Below are 17,838 nucleotides of genomic sequence, written 5' to 3' on the forward strand. Positions count from 1 at the left end.
CAAACCAAAACATCAGAAAACCCAACTCAAAATCAAGAAAAACTAAAATCCACCAAAATCCATCGAAAAGCCCAACTCGAAAACAAACCAAACCAGTTGGATTTGCCATTGCTGCTGCCAGATCTGCCGCTGTTGTTGCCGCCGAATCTTCTGTTGCTACTGCTGCCACCGTTTGTGAGTGTTGGGTTTGAGATATGAGAGAGGAAGAGAGTTAAGGGAGGTCTGGTGTGGATGTTAGATAAACTGAGAAACGGCGGTGTTGATATACTAAGAAAGAGATGTACATTTTGAGGAAAATTAAATTGCTACCTTAAATATTTGCAGTTTTTTCTCTCGTGGGCTCTCGTGCGCGAAACCTACGTAGATGAAACCTTACTGCCTATCTTCATATAGGCCTCTCTTTTCCCCACGACGGTGAAAACCCAGGATTTCTATGTCCATCCCCTCTTACCTCCCTTCCCTCTCCCCCTCTCCAGCCTTACTTTGCCTTCGAAGCCATGGAAGAACTCACAGGTAAATGGGCTCGTCTCTCACTCAACACAAGAGAGTGTCAAACGATCCCTTTGGCTCCTGGTGTGGAAAATAACAGCAAAATCTTAGTGGCCAAACTGTTCACTAAGCGACGGGTCAGCATGGAAGCATTGTCACGCACCTTGAAGAGCATGTGGCGGTCTATAAAGGATTTTGAGGTTCGCGATCTCACTTCCAACACGGTACTCATTCTTTTCTCCGACGAAGCCGATGCGGTGAAAATCATCTCTCAAGGACCATGGTCCTTTGATAAATATTTGATTGGGCTCTATAAACCAAGTGTGTCGGAATCCGTTGACGATGCCAGGTTTGACACCGCCACCTTTTGGCTTCAAATCCACAATCTTCCACTCAGTCGCATGAACAGAGCTAATGCAGAAGCCATTGGATCCTCGCTTGGTCGGGTTGAACAGGTAGACACCTCACCAAATGGGGAGTGTCGGGGCCGCTGCATTCGGATCCGAGTCACGATTGATATTACACAACCACTCTACCGTGGCCGCTTCGTGGACTTGGGGGATTCCGAACCGCTCTGGGTCTCGTTCCAATACGAGCGCATGCCGGTGTTTTGCTACTGGTGTGGGCTCATGAACCACGATGAGAAAGACTGTAAACTGTGGACGGACATCGACGAAACATTGTCCAAGGACACCCAGCAATATGGACCATGGCTGAAGGCTGCCATGATAAACCCCCAGCAACCTCAGGTTGTGCACACCAAGACCACACCCTCCACGGCTCCGCCGTCCACCCACCGCCCAACACCATCCCCTACCTTGCGACCCTCACCACTGATGGATAGTGCCCAAAACCTACCGAAAAATCCTCCATCATCCTCACCGATGGACAGTGCCCAAAACCCGCCGAAAAATCCTCCATCCTCCTCACCAATAGAAAATCTCGTGATCTCAGCCCCACACCCTGAAAACGTGCCGACAAATAAGGACATCCTATCTGACCCAAATCTCTTCCGTACACACCTTACAGAAATTGACCAAGCATTAAATTCCTTCCAAAATTTAAACAAACAAACACCACCCACCCAGCTAGCAAACACCTCTGTCACAAATATTCCAAAATCTCCATCAACTTGTCCTCCAAAGTCAACTACCACTGAAAAGGAAACCAATATTGCATTAATGACCCACCAGCCTGACACTTTATCCACCATAACTGACCATGTTACCTCTTCGGTACACAAAAATTTCAGCAACTCCACAAGATCCACTTCCCTTGACCCGGTGGGCCCACAAACTGGTTCTTGGCGCAGACTTGGGCCGCCTCGGCAGATAATGGACACTAATGGGCCCAATATAGATATTTTGGGCTCAAAACGTAAAAACTCAGATGAAGTGATCATGAGGGACACTCTTGACGATAAGAAGCAAAAGATACTCGATGATGAAGCACGTACCTTGGGCAAGCTCAAGGCAGACAACTTAGGATCGGCGGTGGCTGCTTGGCAGCACCATCGGACACAATGAGTATCCTAAGCTAGAACTGTCGGGGGCTTGGGAACCTCTGTACAGTAAACGCTCTCCAGAGAAGAGAGCATTGAATAAACAAGCTCCCATTTGTGTCTTCTTAATGGAGACCAAACTCACTACTGAGCAGCTGAACAACATGAAGCAAAACTGGAAATATAACCAAGGCTTGGTGGTTTCTAATGACGGTTCCAGTGGTGGCTTAGCGCTATTATGGAAACCGGGCACTCAGGTACATGTCAAAAATTTTTCCCGTTGGTATATTGACGCCCATATAGTTTGTGATTCAACAGGTGCAAAGTGGAGATTGACCAGATTCTATGGTTACCCCGATACAAGCAAACGGGAAGAGACGTGGGCATTACTAGAATCCCTTGGGCGTTCAAATACTCTACCGTGGCTATGTGTAGGAGACTACAATGAGATACTCAGCCAAGCGGAAAAGGCAGAGGACGCCTACGACCAGCCAGGCAGATGGACCATTTTCGCATGGCAATCTCACACTGTGGCTTCCTGGATCTAGGTTATCGTGGCTCTCCATTTACATGGTCACGAAACCACCCCACTGAAGGTCGCATTCGCATACGCCTAGACAGGGCGCTTGCTACTGCTGCATGGAAATCAAAGTTTCCCGGAGCATTGGTCCAACATCTCTCCATGTCCACCTCGGACCATTCCATGATTGTTGTTAGTATGCCATCTACTAAGCCCCGCTACAAACGCCCCAGGCCACCTTTCCGCTTTGAAGCAATGTGGCTTCGTGACCCACGTTGTGCTGAAATAGTTGAAGATGCTTGGATGGAAGGACTTTACCAACCAAATGGGGCCCAGATTAGAAACTGCCTTGACAGTTGCCGAACACGTTTATCTGCATGGAATAAAACTGAATTTGGGCATGTTGGAAGGTAGATTTCTAGGTTGGAAAAAGAACTACAAATGCTAGAGCAACATCACCGACCAAATCATAAGCACATTGAGGAGGTCCGCAAAGCTCTGAACTGTTGGCTTGATGCTGAAAATACAATGTGGCACCAGAGGTCCAGGCACCTATGGATCACTGATGGCGACTGAAACACTTCTTTTTTCCATCAAAAAGCATCGAACCGCAAGGACAGAAACCTCATTAGAGGTATCACAGATCAAAATGGGGTATGGCAAGAAGATGATCAAGCCGTGGAAAGTATTGTTCTGGACTATTTCAACTCCATTTTTCGTTCCAATGGCCCTACTGACACAGCACCCATAACAGCAGCAATACGTCCTGTGGTCACTAACCAAATGAATGAGTACCTTTGTCAGACTTTCCAAGCGGATGAAGTTCACAAGGCATTGAAGCAGATGCACCCCAAAAAATCTCCAGGTCCTGATGGTATGCCTCCACTTTTCTACCAACACTTCTGGTCTCTAACAGGTGAGTGTGTTACAAAAGCTGTCCTTGATTTTTTAAATTTGGGAGTCATACCCCCTAAATTTAATGACACTCATATTATTCTCATCCCGAAGGTGAAAAATCCTACAAAGATAACACAATACAGGCCCATAAGCTTAAGCAATGTTATCTCTAGACTAGCCTCCAAAGTTATTGCAAATAGACTCAAACGCTTCCTACCGGATATCATCAGTGAAAACCAAAGTGCTTTTATGTCCACTCGCCTTATTACTGATAATGTATTGGTAGCTTTTGAAACTATACACCATCTAAATCAAAAAAGAAGCGGACGGGTTGGGGAGATGGCTTTAAAACTTGATATGAGTAAGGCATTTGATAGAGTGGAATGGGGCTGCCTTCATGATATAATGTTGAAAATGGGCTTTAGCACTAAATGGGTGAACCTCATAATGCTTTGTGTTACCTCTGTTACTTATTCCATCAGGATCAATGGTAAGCCTCATGGCCACATTACCCCCACGAGAGGCTTGCGGCAAGGAGACCCTATTTCCCCATTCCTTTTCTTGTTTTGTGCAAAAGGATTATCAGCTCTCCTCACTCAAGCCACTATGAATGGAGCTATCCAGGGTGTTGCTGCATGCCCACGAGGCCCACGGATCTCACACCTCTTTTTTGCAGATGACAGCATAATATTTTGCCGAGCCACTAGTGATGATTGTGCCCATTTGGAACAAATCTTGGAGACCTATGAACATGCAACGGGTCAACAACTCAATCGTGAAAAGACTTCCTTATTCTTCAGTCAGAACACACCTCTTGAGACTCAAGAGGACATAAAAAACCGTTTTGGGGCTGAAATTATCAGGCAACATGAAACTTACTTGGGATTACCTTCCCTTGTAGGTCGTTCAAAGAGAAATACCTTTAGGGCGCTAAAGGAAAGACTCGATAATAAGCTTTCGGGGTGGAAGGAAAAGCTGCTCTCACAAGCTGGGAAAGAAATACTCATTAAAGCCGTAGCACAAGCCATCCCCACCTATACAATGAGTGTTTTTAAACTTCCGGACACCCTCTGTGATGAGATGACAAGTATGGTCCGAAATTTTTGGTGGGGTCAAAAGGAAGGTCGGAACAAAATAGCTTGGTTGAGTTGGGATAAAATGTGCACGCCCAAAAAAGATGGTGGCTTGGGGTTTCGCGATCTCAAGGCTTTCAACAAGGCTCTCTTGGCAAAACAAGGCTGGCGCCTCCAAACCAATACACATTCCCTACTCCACCGTGTTTTCAAGGCACGTTATTTCCCTAACCATGATTTCCTTCATGCTAAACTTGGACAAAAACCCTCCTATGCTTGGAGAAGTATAATGTCCACTCAGGATGTCGTTAAAGCTGGACATAGATGGCGGGTGGGTGATGGCACTTCGATACAGATTTGGAGGGATAAATGGCTCCCAAAACCTTCTACATTCCAAGTTATCTCTCCTCAAAACACTCTGCCTGCTACTGCAACTGTTTCGGAGCTTATTGATGAAGGCACAGGAGAATGGAAGATCGACCTGGTCAAAAGTGTCTTCCTCCCTGATGATGCTCAAGCCATACTCGGCATCCCACGGAGCAATAGATGCACAAAAGACTGCATGATATGGGCTTACACACCTAAGGGTACTTTCACTGTCAATAGTGCTTACAAAGTTGCCTTATCTCTAACTCCATTGAAGACGATGGAGGGAGCCTCACACACCAAAAACCAGGGTCAGTTCTGGAGAAAAATTTGGAGCCTCAATGTCCCGAACAAGTTGAAAACCTTTGCTTGGAGAGCGTGTAGTAACATTCTCCCCACCAAGTCAAATCTATGCTCTCGCTAGGTGCTGAATGATCCCACCTGTGATGCATGTGGAGTGGCAGCTGAAACTAGCGGACATCTCTTTTGGGCATGCACATGTGCCCGAGATGTGTGGGATGCCACAGGTATCTCCTTTGACAACAACGGTGTACACTACAGGGACTTCATTGACTTACTATGGTATCTCATTTTCATGCAACACGTCAGCCAAGATGTGCTTGAGCTTGTCGTCGCTATTGCATGGTGTATGTGGTACAGTCGAAACAAAGCACGACATGGTTCTCCAAGGCAGTCCCCTAATGAAATCTTACACAAAGCTCGCACCACTCTTGAAGACTTCCAGGCAGCCCACTTCAAGCGCCCTCAACTCACAAGCCCATCAGATGCTCGTTGGGTCCCACCCTCATACCCATGGTTCAAGATTAACACTGATGTAGCTCTCTTCAACGACCTCGGAACAGTGGGCATCGGTGCTGTGATCCGTGACCATGAGGGAGCAGTCATTGCCGCCCTGAGTCAACACATGCACCTACCTTTGGGTCCCTTGGAGGCAGAAGCAAAAGCCTTGGACGTGGCTGTCTCGTTTGCATGGGATATAGGCATACGTGAGGTGATTTTTGAAACTGATTCCAACATAGTTTTTACTATTCTATAGGGCTCCACCACACCACTTGCTGCAATTGTTGACATCATGGAAAGCATTCAACAAAAGTTGCTTAACTTTAGGCACTTTCAAGTTCAACACGTGCGAAGGCAGGGGAACAAACCGGCACATGCTTTAGCACACCGTGCCAAGGGTATTCATGACTTTGTAACTTGGATAGAGGAATGTCCACAGTTTATTGAATCTTTTGTGTTTCATGATGCTATGTACCTATCCTCTTCATAAATAAAAGTTACAGTATTTCTCATAAAAAAAAAAAAAAGAAAGAAAGAGATGTACATTAAAGAAAGATATAGATATTAATAAAATAATAATAATAAAGAATAAAAAATATTATTTAAATAAATCAAAGTGTATAATAGATAAACTGATGTGAATGTTTTGGAAAAATTATGGTGTAAAACAGAAAAAGTAGGTTTTTATGGTAAAATATACAGAATATTTTTGAAGTACTGGTGTGGATGCTCTTAGATGAAGGTTTTTTTTTTTTTTTTTTTTTTTTTTTTGGTAGTTTTAAGATTTCATTTAGATGAGGTCTTAGTTTCACACTACGGGGTTAAAACTACCATATATTATGCTAGTAATCTAATTTTTAAGAATTGGTATGAATGACTATCATGAATTTTAATGAAAAACCAAATATTATGATAAATTTCACAACTATAAAACAATGTAATACTACTGGCTTTGATTGATTCGGTAGGAGATGAGTCAAAATAGATGAAATCAAGAATACTTGTTCGAGTGGAAAGACAAACTATAAATTTTTTTTATAAAAGTAATGACTAATTTGGATTGGTTTTCAAAAGGATCTTAAGCATTCACAATTTTCATTGTTTCCATTGCTTTTGATTAATGGTTAAGATGTATATTTTATAACTAAACTCTTAGTGAAAATTAAACATACATAAAATTTGTTCACTAGTGTTGACCATATATTGTAAAATTGTGACTTGGCTTTTGAAATTGTATTTATTTAGTTTATTAGAATTATATTACCAAATAGTTATAAATTAATGTTTAAATAAGAACAAGTGAGACAGTGAAAGATGAATTGACGAGGATGATCCTAGATTAGTGTAATTTCAAGAACAAACAAATATGAAATTTTCAAATGGGCACTTGACTAACCGGTCAAATACTATTTATGTTGAATGACTCACTTCTCTACTTGAACCGTCTTTGTTAACATGTACCTAAGGACTACCTTGTAAGGCTAAATACTCCTGACTAATTGATAGTAAGTTACCACTATGAGGGAAAGGTGATGAGAGTAAAATAAACATGAAACTGTAAGCTCCAAGTAGTAGGAAGAGCCCAAGGCTCTGATCACGTGCTTGTTGAAGAATGAGCTTGCGACTCAAAGACAATATCTTTGTTAAGGGAATCGATCAGAGTTATAGTAAAAATAAGTCTTCATAGGGCAATTGTCACTACTTATGGAATCAAAACTATTAAAAGAAAAGAGAAGATGAGATAACCAATCGAGTCTTCCACTAAGATTTCAAATAACACTTGCAGAGAACATTATATCTCATGGTTTAGAAATATCCATTGAGATAGATATGGAAACCCTCTGTGGATGGGTGAAGGAGATAAAGGAGAACCCAAAATAGCAAATATCCTAAAACCATCCTAAATCCCTTCATTAGGAAACAACTATAAGATGAGACTAATGCTTTCTATCATAATAAAGCTGGTAATAACAATGTGAAGTGAATTATTATAGATCCATCTCTTAAGGGAATTATTATATATTATAGATTATATATAGACGTAGAGTGTATGCAATAGATACCAAATATTATACTTAGTATATTTTCATAAAATCAATTTGTGAACTAGATGATGGTAAAAACTTAATAGTTTATGCAGTCTCTTTGAATACAAAGACACTTGAATGGTGTTCCATGCATTAAAAATGAAGATAAAAAAGTATTTATTAAAATATGGGCTTTAGTTAGCTCAACTGATAAAGTCTTTTATTGTCAAATACAAAATATGGGTTTAAAGACTGCATACACAAAAAATCAATTACTGTCTTGGTCTGATAATAAAATATAATTATCATAGAACAAATGCCATAGATTGATGAGAATGTTAAAAAATATAAGTGAAACTAAATAGAAAGATAAGATTCAAATGAGGAAATTTGCCTAAAATTAAGGGTGTCCCATATTGATGAAAAGATAACAGCTTGAACGGAGTCTAAAATTTCAGTTTGGTTTCGGTAATGTTTGATTTCGTTTTCAATTTCTTAAAACCAAATATTTTGGGTTTCGGTTTCGAGTTTAGAAAATAAAAATCTGAATTGAAACTGATCAATATGTATTAAATATTACTATGTACAAACTATTTCAAGATAGTACCACCAGTTTAGTGATAAGACAAGCGTCTAACAATATTTGGCCTAGGTTTGAACCATACCAGACCTATGTCATTTTATACATTAAATTAAAACAAAAAAACCATACTCTCTTCACTTGTTACTTTAGTTGCCACTTAGTCTTTCTTTTCTTCTCTGAGTTCCATGCCTCTCTCTTCTCTCTGTCACACACTCATGCCGCTCCATGCCTCTCTTTTCTCTTCTTCTCATTATCATGCCGCTTTTATTGTCAAATACAAAATATGGGTTTAAAGACTGCATACACAAAAAAGCAATTAGTGTCTTTGTCTGATAATAAAATATAATTATCATAGAATAAATGCCATAGATTGATGAGAATGTTAAAAAATATAAGTGAAACTAAATAGAAAGATAAGATTCAAATGAGGAAATTTACCTAAAATTAAGGGTGTCCCATATTGATGAAAAGATAACAGCTTGAACGGAGTCTAAAATTTCAGTTTGGTTTCAGTAATGTTTGATTTCGTTTTCAATTTCTTAAAACCAAAAATTTTGGGTTTCGATTTCGAGTTCAGAAAATAAAAATCTGAATTGAAACTGATCGATATGTATTAAATATTATGTACAAACTATTTCAAGATAGTACCACCAGTTTAGTGATAAGACAAGCGTCTAACAATATTTGGCCTAGGTTTGAACCATACCAGACCTATGTCATTTTATACATTAAATTAAAACTTTACTTTAGTTGCCACTTAGTCTTTCTTTTCTTCTCTGAGTTCCATGCCTCTCTCTTCTCTCTGTCACGCACTTATGCCGCTCCATGCCCCTCTTTTCTCTTCTTCTCATTATCATGCCGCTTCTCATTGCCGCTCCATGCCTTCATTGTTCTTGCTTTTTTTTTTCCACCTCTTTTTTGAATCTCTAATTCTCTTTTTTGTTAAAGTTCTTCATCAACTCTCTCATGGGTATGTTCTTTTGTGTTAAAGTGTGAGTTGTCTGTTTGATTTGGTTTGATTTTTGTGTTGTTTGTTTGCTGAAAAAGTGAAAATACATGATTTGAATTTTTCTTTTTTCTTTGATCTAATTGGCTAATAAGAAATTAATAGAAACCAACAGCTAACCTAATCGAATTGACTAAAATGTAGTTTGTTCGGTGTCAGTGTTCTTTCCCTAGGGTTCGGTGTCAAAGTCAAATAAGGCAAGATCGACAATTTCGGTTCGGTTGAAAAATTGCCATTCTCACCGACTGAAACCGATTGATTACACCTTTAAATTAAAACATAGAGAGAACAAAGAATATTATCAAATTACAAAGCTATTGGTAATTGAGTTTGGAACATTCAATCCAAACCTTGTCAAGATCTCATTTAATATGAAATCTTATCATAAATCAAATTTTCCCTAAAAATCAACCGCATTGATTTTGTAGTATTGCAAGCTAAAATTGGAAATGTGATTATCCTATAGATTATCCACCATTCTCGTCACAAATACTATGCAATCTCTAATTTCGCCATATGCATTAACTATTGGGTGCAAAAAATCCTGAAATTTATGTAACAACCAAAGAAATAGACCATAATATGTTACTTTTTGTAATTATAAAAAAAATCAGTTAAAGTTTTAAATGTCGTGAAAAGTTGACTAAAATATATTTACTATCAGTTACTACTTTATTATCCCCCATTTTGTGCACCGCCCAATTCATGAGGCCTCTTTATAACCGTCAGATCGATGCCACACGTAAGGATCCAATTTATTTGGGATTGAATAACGCATACCATAAATTTTGAGATAGAGACAATGAATTAGCCATTACTCTAAGCTACGTCGTCGTTTTGAGGCATGTGCTGGTCTATTTAAATTGTGTTGGCAAAAGTGGGCCAATTGGACCTATATGGGCCATATCTATCTTAATTTTTTTCCCATGCCCACAGGAATTATTTATTAATTACCATTAATCCCAATATTTTACCATAATCAAATCCACCCCAAGCTCTATATAAACACCCCCACCCTACACTCCAAGTTCATCACAAAAAAAACTATTCAGAGTACAAACTTTTCTTCTCTAGCAAACATAAATTTCCCGTCCTACACTCTTTCAAACCTTAAACTTAGACCCTTCTTCTAATTTTCCTAGAGAAACCATTTTTCTCTCTAGCCAAACACTCTAAATCCTTTTCAAACCCAATCCCAAAGTCTACAACCTTTTTTCAATTCACATTTTCTCCAAAAATCTACTTCAAATGGCTCCTAGCATCACCACCACCACTGTCACCATCGAACCTGTTAGCATGCCTAGCAAGGCCTATGTCACATTTTTGGCTAGTAACAGTGACTGTGAAAGGTGTGGTTGGCTTAGCAAAAGGCCTGAGAAAGGTCAAGACTAAGTACCCTCTTGTGGTTGCAATATTGCCTGATGTCCCTGAGGACCACCGTGAAATTTTGGTTTCACATGGGTGTATCCACCTGAGAATCAAACCCAGTTTGCCATGGCTTACTAAGTGATCAACGGAAAAAATTGGCAAATACCCTTTTTTGCACAAAAAAGTAGCATTCTGCCCTCTTTCCCAAACTAATTAGGGAAATGTCCTTCTCTTGTAACTCGATAATACGTAAGTCAAGATTCATTGAAGAACTCGATTATATTATAGTCGAGTTAGCTTCAGCTTTGTGCCACGCTGGCAAAGCAAGCGTGGCCTTTTCCAATTAAAAAATGGTTGTTTATAAACGCATAACTTGGTAAGTAGAAAATCGAGTTTGCTTTACATTTTCAAACCCAACGTATCACAACGCCTGTTCACTCTCCCTCGCTCTCTGCCATCACTTTCCCTCTACACTTTCCCTATACACTCTCCCTCGCTCTCTACGATCATGCTTCCTCACTCTCCCCCACCCTCCATCAGTCTTCCTCACCCTTTTCAATCAGTTGTCATTGCCAGTAACCTGGTGCTCTACTGTACCCTTTTCAAACCCTCACCATACCTGCTGCCGTTGATTACAGGTACGTTGCTCTGCCATTGATTACTGTTTTGTGCTGCATTTGTTTTGTGGGAAATGGATGATTATCAAAGGGGGATCTCGCATTACCAAAATCTTCAATTTTTTTCATTTGTTTTATGGGTATGACGCAGGTTCAGATTTTGCGTAGGGAAGAAAAGATGATAATAAGTGCTAGTTAAATTTTTTACTATTTGAAAATGGGTTGTATGAAAAAGTTATGTTTCATATTGCCAAAACAAATGGCTATTGTGGAAGGAGCAAAATAGCTGTATTTTTGAAGATACAAACTGATTAAAGACTCGGTTGGAATCATTGTTGATTAGAAACTGAATAAATTACCATTATTTATCATAAGACAAATGAACATGAAGTAACATGTTTTATTAATAAAATTTATTTATTAATATATGAAAGTATAATTTATATAAAGATTTTCCATTTCTGCGATAGGTGTGGACATTGAACTTCATGTTGATATCGTTTCCTGATTTCATTTATTGTAGAGTTTCTATTTGCTACAAACAGTATGAGTATATGCATTGACATCGAAAATAGAGAATATATTGCTGCTTTCATTAGAGTTCAAGCCATGACATGAATTTCATGATTTTCATCTTGTGAAGTTTCTTATATTAATCTATGCACTGACATTGAAAATAGAGACTAAATGCACATCAAAGTTTGTAACTTTTGTTTTATGATTATTAATCTTCAATTGTTTATATTAATCTTCAATGTTTTTCATTTGTTTTATGATTATCAGAGGGGGATTAATCTATCTTTGTCTTTCATTCTCTCTAAGAATGTGTGAGTTATAATATGTTGATTGTTACTTCAATCTATCTTTGCTTTTTCATTTGTTTTATGTTGACTGTGAATCATATACTTTTTATCTTTTTGTTAAATGCTGGTTCTCAAATCATCCATCATTCATTTGAATCTTGAACCAAATGAGAAAATCTCTTTTAAAATAGTAAGACAATTTGGTGATAAGATGTCTCAATGACTTTACTTTTGTTTGGTACCCTTTTGTTTGGTACCTTTTTGTTAGTTTCTGTTAATGTTAATTGAATTGCTTTTGTATTAATTCATTAGTGTGCTCTCCCACAAATTAAGATTAATCTTTCAAGTATGCTTTCTTTATTGCTAACACCAAACAATTTTTACACTTTTGTTAGTGTTTTGGAATTCTGTACCATCTTGTTTTATGTTCCTTTTATGGAGAGAGAGAGAGAGAGAGAGAGAGAGAGAGAGAGAGAGAGGAATAGAAGGATATTTTGAATGCCAAGAGTTGTCCATGTAGAGTCTTAAATTTCAATTAATAGGGTTGTTGTATTATTGGATGTCATTGAATGCGCCTAGACCTCCAAAGCTTTCTGTTCTCATAGTATTTGTAATTTGTAGTTTGTACTAGAAACTTAGGGTATACATCTTGTATACTTCATTGGATTTTGTTGTACTTGGTTTTTATTTGATGAAATTTAAGCCTTATGGTCTAATGTAGAATCCTAACTATTGCTTATAGTTAATACTGGACCTAGGTATAGTTTGGAGTCTGATAGAGTCATACTCATATAAATGGATCCAGAACTAACTCCTAAAATTTGAAAACGACTCACCAAGTAGGAAATTGAGTAGAATTAACTCCTAAAATGTTGAAAATAGACCTAACAAGTAGGGAAGTGGGCTGACTAAGTCATGGTATGCTTACATATCTAGTGAGTAGAAATGTAGAATAATTAGTATAGGTTTCTAGATATTAAGTTGAGAACTTGAGACCAAATGACCTGTAGCTATAGGGATCTTAGTGGTCCATTGTAAACGGGCGATTGCATAGGACATAAAATGGGGAGTTGTCAAGGATGACCTTATAGAGAGTGTTACTTTGTTGAAAAGACCAAGTTTGATTGAACAGTTCTAAGAACAGAATACCTAAACATTGAGTTGTTGCAATTTATATTTACTATGTCACTGCATTGGTCATAAGCCATAGAGTTGAATTTAAATGTCCTTAGGGGAAGATCACATATTGTGTGTTGCATGGTTAAATTTAATTGGAAACCTAATATATAGCTCCTAATAATTGTAATTGATATTTTCCCTGTTAAAATCACTCTCAAAGACATCATAAACCAAAAAGAACTATCACATTTAAATATTGCTCAGATGTTGAACATATAGGTATCAATCAAGTTTCTAGCACATTAATTAGTCATTTGTTTGTTTTTTTACTTCAATTACAGATAATAGAAAAAGAAAAAGTGTTTTTATGTAAAATTATGGCAAGTTCTTATTTTATTTATTTAAGCTTTAATTTGATTGCTTTTGGGTTGCATGTTAAGTAAGGGCAAGAAGTGATGTTGACAATCTTGTTGGGATCATAATATGTCTTAATGTATCCATGCTTTTATTTTATATTAATTGTGGTTTACTTGTCAGATAATTGCTAACAATCTATTTACTGTCATGTTAGATATGCAGGCACTAGATAAAGTGCAGCTTGGACCCAACGATCAGACCCAGTTGACCCGGTAGTCAAATCATCGGTCAACTCCGCTTTAGAGGCATGCCGCTGACGTGGTATGTAGTTGTATTATTAATACATGTCCGTTTTATAATTACCTCATGTACACTACCTAACACAATGCTCGTCTGTGTGCAAGAGGTGCCTGGCATCATAAAGGTTTGACGCTGTAAATGTGTATTACTGCAGGGTGGGCTAGACCCACGTATCATGCAATACATATATGCATCAAGTTTAATCGAGCTATTCAAGGTTCCTGATATAGAGGTCGACCATGCCTTAATCACAGCCTTGGTCGAGCGGTGGCGTTCGGAGACGCACACGTTCCACTTACCCCATAGAGAAATGGGTATCACCTTGCAAGATATAGAGGTGATGCTGGGGATTCTGGTGGATGTGTTGCCTGTCACTGGGAGGGCAGACCACCAATGGAACGTGGTGTGCTGAGACTTGTTGGGCCATGAAACTCCACCTGTGATACCAAACTCGAACAAGTCTACCTTTGTTGGGGCGAGGATAAAATACAAGTGGCTTGATGCACAGTTTGCTACTCCCCCAGCTGCGGACACTGGTGACGAAGTCGTGCAACAACATGCCTACTACCACCTACTTGTATGGATGGGGGCCCTATTGTTCATGGACAAGTTGGCGGACCGAGTCTTACTATTAACTCTACAGTTCTTCAACCCAACCAGCAATGCGAGATGATACAACTGGGGTAGTGCAGCATTGGCTTGGCTCTACAGGCAACTTTGTAGTGCATCGAAGAAGGATGCGATGTAGATTGGAGGAGCACTCTTGTTGGTGCAGCTATAGGCCTATTCAAGGTTCCCACGAATATGCCCTATTACGAGGCCGTCTCTACCGCCAGTGCACTCAGGCCCCCTTGCCATTAGGTACGTTCATTGAGTTCTCATTATTCAAGCTAAATGTCTCTTAGGAATAATTATTTATGTGTAATAGTATATTAGATTTTATTTGTCTCTTTGATATAATTAAAAATATGTCAAACTAACAAACAAAAGAAACTTATCAATGCTTAGTATATGGATGTGAAATAAAAAGCAAAGTTTGTTAAATGTAAAGTTCAGTAACAAGCATTTGTCAAAACCCCATGTTTGCTAGGTGAAGCGGGCCAAAGATCACCGCAAAGCATGCCACACACGTCCTTGCTGCGTACCAGACGTCGCTGGCTACATTACGGGCAGAGCAGGTATTCGGTTAATTTACGTCCTCAATTTGAGGTTTTTATTTTCGTTTCCCTCAATTGCATGACCACATTTTTATTTTTATTTTTGTTTGAATTCGTGGATTGTTGTAGGAATGAGTTGATTTAAGAATATTGGTTCCTTTCAAGGTTGGTTATGCTTTTTTTTGAAGCCTTCTGGTTTATTTAGGATCTATGCTTGGTATTGATGCTTTGTTAGATTAATTTGAATCATGGTGCTGATTGTCATCAAGTTTTGTATTGATGAATGCTGCCTTTAAATTCTACTCCTACACCCTAAATTACCTATATTAACAATAGACCAAAAAAAAAGAAAAAAAGGAAGGAATTGACTATGGTGATTCAAGGCTCTTATCCCCGATTAAGGAGTTGTATTGATGCAGAATACTACTATAGTGTTATGTTAAGAAGCTTAATACTTAAGATTAATATTAACTAGTTGTTAACCCGTGCTATGCACGGGAAAGCTATTAAGGGTCCGTTTGGATACAGTTGAAAATTGAAAACTGAAGACACTGTAGAAAAATAAATTGCAAATGTGTGAATAGTATCGTGGGCAGGGACGGAACTATGTTCAAGAAGAAGGGGGCTGTGCCCCCCCCCCCCCCCAAATTTTTTTAAAATATTAAATAATAGATATATATTTAAGATTTTAGAAAATAAGTCCATGAAAAATTATATTTGCCTCTCTCAAGAAAATTATATTTGCCCCCCTCGACTTCGAATCCTAGTTCCATCCCTGATCGTGGGACCCATTTTTAATGAAAAAATTGTTGAAAAGTGAAGTTTGTGGGTCTCGTGAATAGTGCACACATGTACTGTTCACGAGAGAAAAGTCAACAATCACAACTTAAAAAAATAAAAAATAAAAAGAAAAAAGAAAAAAGAGAGAGATACGCAAAACATGGACGTGGGAAGCGCAAAACGCACTTCCCAAATGCACACTAAATATGAGTTAGAAGATTATTCTAATCACGCACAAAATCTTCTCTTTTTCTTTCCCAATTTTCATACACTACCAACTCTGTCTTAGGCTTGAACTCAATATAATTTCATTTAGTTTTTTGTTGCGTAGGATTAAATGTGTTTTGTTTCCTATGTTCAACCTCCTTTGTTGCTGTTAATGTGTATTTCTAAGTTCTAACAGTTACATTGTTGTATTTCTTATATATCTCTCTAACTTTATCCATAACATGTACCACAAACTATATGATACATGAGAAAGAAATATAATTCATTGACCAAACATCCATTCAGCAAAAAAGAAAGACCAAACAAACACCTAATTAACCATGGTAGAAGCTAGTAAGGCATTTACAACAGAATGTGACTTGTGAATCATCTAAGAAACCTAAGACTTTACAAACGTAGTCCTAGTACAATACAATGGGCATTCATATTTGCTACCAACTACTAATTAATTATTACAGTATGTCAATGAGTATTTCAACACTAACTACAGTAGCAACACTTATTGATGCAGCCATAATGCTGCACTACCTCATCATTCTTTGCAATTTAGAACATGCAAATTATGAGTGGAACACACTGTGAAAGTCAAAATTAAAAGCCCACAAGTATATTAAAAACAATTAGACCTATTAGTGGTAATTTGAACTCTAGTAGAATAACCTACTACTAATTTCAGGAAATTGAATCCTAGAAGACATTTTCTAAACCTACCTGTGTTGATTGATCATTGTACTTTGGTTTCTTGATGTTTTTGCCTTTGGGCGGAGTCTTAATGAAGTTTTTGTGTTACTTATCAAAAAAAAAAAAAAAAATAGGGAGCACAAAAAAGAAAAAGAAAAAAATAAAAACAAAAGCAATTTTGAAATTATAAGGAAAAGTTTCATGTACCTAGCATATGTTCAAGTTGTCTTTCCCACATTGGCTCTTGCATTTGCACATCCTTGAACTCACTCTAAGTTGAAACCCCTAAGCATTCCTAACCAAAAATAATATATTTTTTTACAAAATATTCAGTAAAATTGTTAACAAAATTGGAGTACAACCACCAATCCAAAAGAAGGTTCAAGTTTTGTACTCTTCTTGGCAGTAAAATACATAATAACATGGTTAGATTCAGTATAAGAGATGTTGTCACAGCAAATTTCATACCAAAAGCTCATTCTCGCATCATGTTTCAACTCATTCAAAGTTCAGTGCTAACTTAAACCAATTACAACAAAACTCAAATCTCACCATAAAACCATAACAGAACCAACCAAAAAAAAAAAAAAAAAACTAAAAACCCTAGTCTCTGATGGTGTCGCTTAGCTTTGAATGCTATGCATATGAACATGGGGTTGAAATTGGAATGTGGATCTCGGTCAACCTAGATCTTTTACTGCACATTGTGCAATTTAATGTTTGAACTGTAAATTGTTTTTTGTACAGTGGCATTAACATTACCAACACCGCGATGCACATGGGCCTGAATGCTAGTCATTGTTTTAATTGCTTATTGACTTCATTTTGTTAATATTTTGAACACAATGTTGTTGTTATTTTACTTTCTGCCCAATAATCCTTGAAGATTTTGTGTACGAATAGAAGCAAGAAATTCTATGCTTTCCATATTACATATCACAAACATAATCTTAAATTAGTATGATGTCTGACTATCACAAACATAATCCACTTATGCAGATTGTATGGGAGCCGTACACGCATACGTTGGGCTCCCTGCCTACATATTGCATCGCTGGGCAGCATATTTGAAGGGCCAAGGTGCCATTGATCTACTTTTGGATAGTTGAGGGGCATCATCCCGAGCAGGTCTTCCGTCAATTTGGGATGAAGCAACCAGTTCCAC

The 17,838-nt window shown here is 38.1% G+C and overlaps 1 protein-coding gene across 1 annotated transcript; it reads left to right on the forward strand.

Annotated features, from left to right (window-relative positions):
• The first annotated feature begins 2,951 nt into the window (after window positions 1-2,951).
• On the forward strand, window positions 2,952-14,239 carry LOC115949972. The gene is made up of 5 exons (XM_031067230.1): window positions 2,952-3,015; window positions 3,112-5,157; window positions 5,311-5,858; window positions 5,904-6,059; window positions 13,982-14,239. Exons 1-5 carry the CDS (start codon window positions 2,952-2,954, stop codon window positions 14,237-14,239), a joined length of 3,072 nt encoding a protein of 1,023 aa, XP_030923090.1.
• The last annotated feature ends 3,599 nt before the right edge of the window (window positions 14,240-17,838 follow it).

This window comes from Quercus lobata, chromosome 6, assembly GCF_001633185.2.
Source record: "Quercus lobata isolate SW786 chromosome 6, ValleyOak3.0 Primary Assembly, whole genome shotgun sequence".
Lineage (NCBI taxonomy): Eukaryota > Viridiplantae > Streptophyta > Magnoliopsida > Fagales > Fagaceae > Quercus > Quercus lobata.

Coding starts and splice junctions, on each gene's coding strand:
- LOC115949972 (XM_031067230.1), top strand. CDS start 2,952: ATGCTAGAGCAACATCACCGACCAAATCATAAGCACATTGAGGAGGTC. Junction 5,859..5,903: donor GGGATATAGGCATACGTGAG/GTGATTTTTGAA, acceptor ACTATTCTATAG/GGCTCCACCACACCACTTGC. Junction 6,060..13,981: donor CCAAGGGTATTCATGACTTT/GTAACTTGGATA, acceptor GTATTACTGCAG/GGTGGGCTAGACCCACGTAT.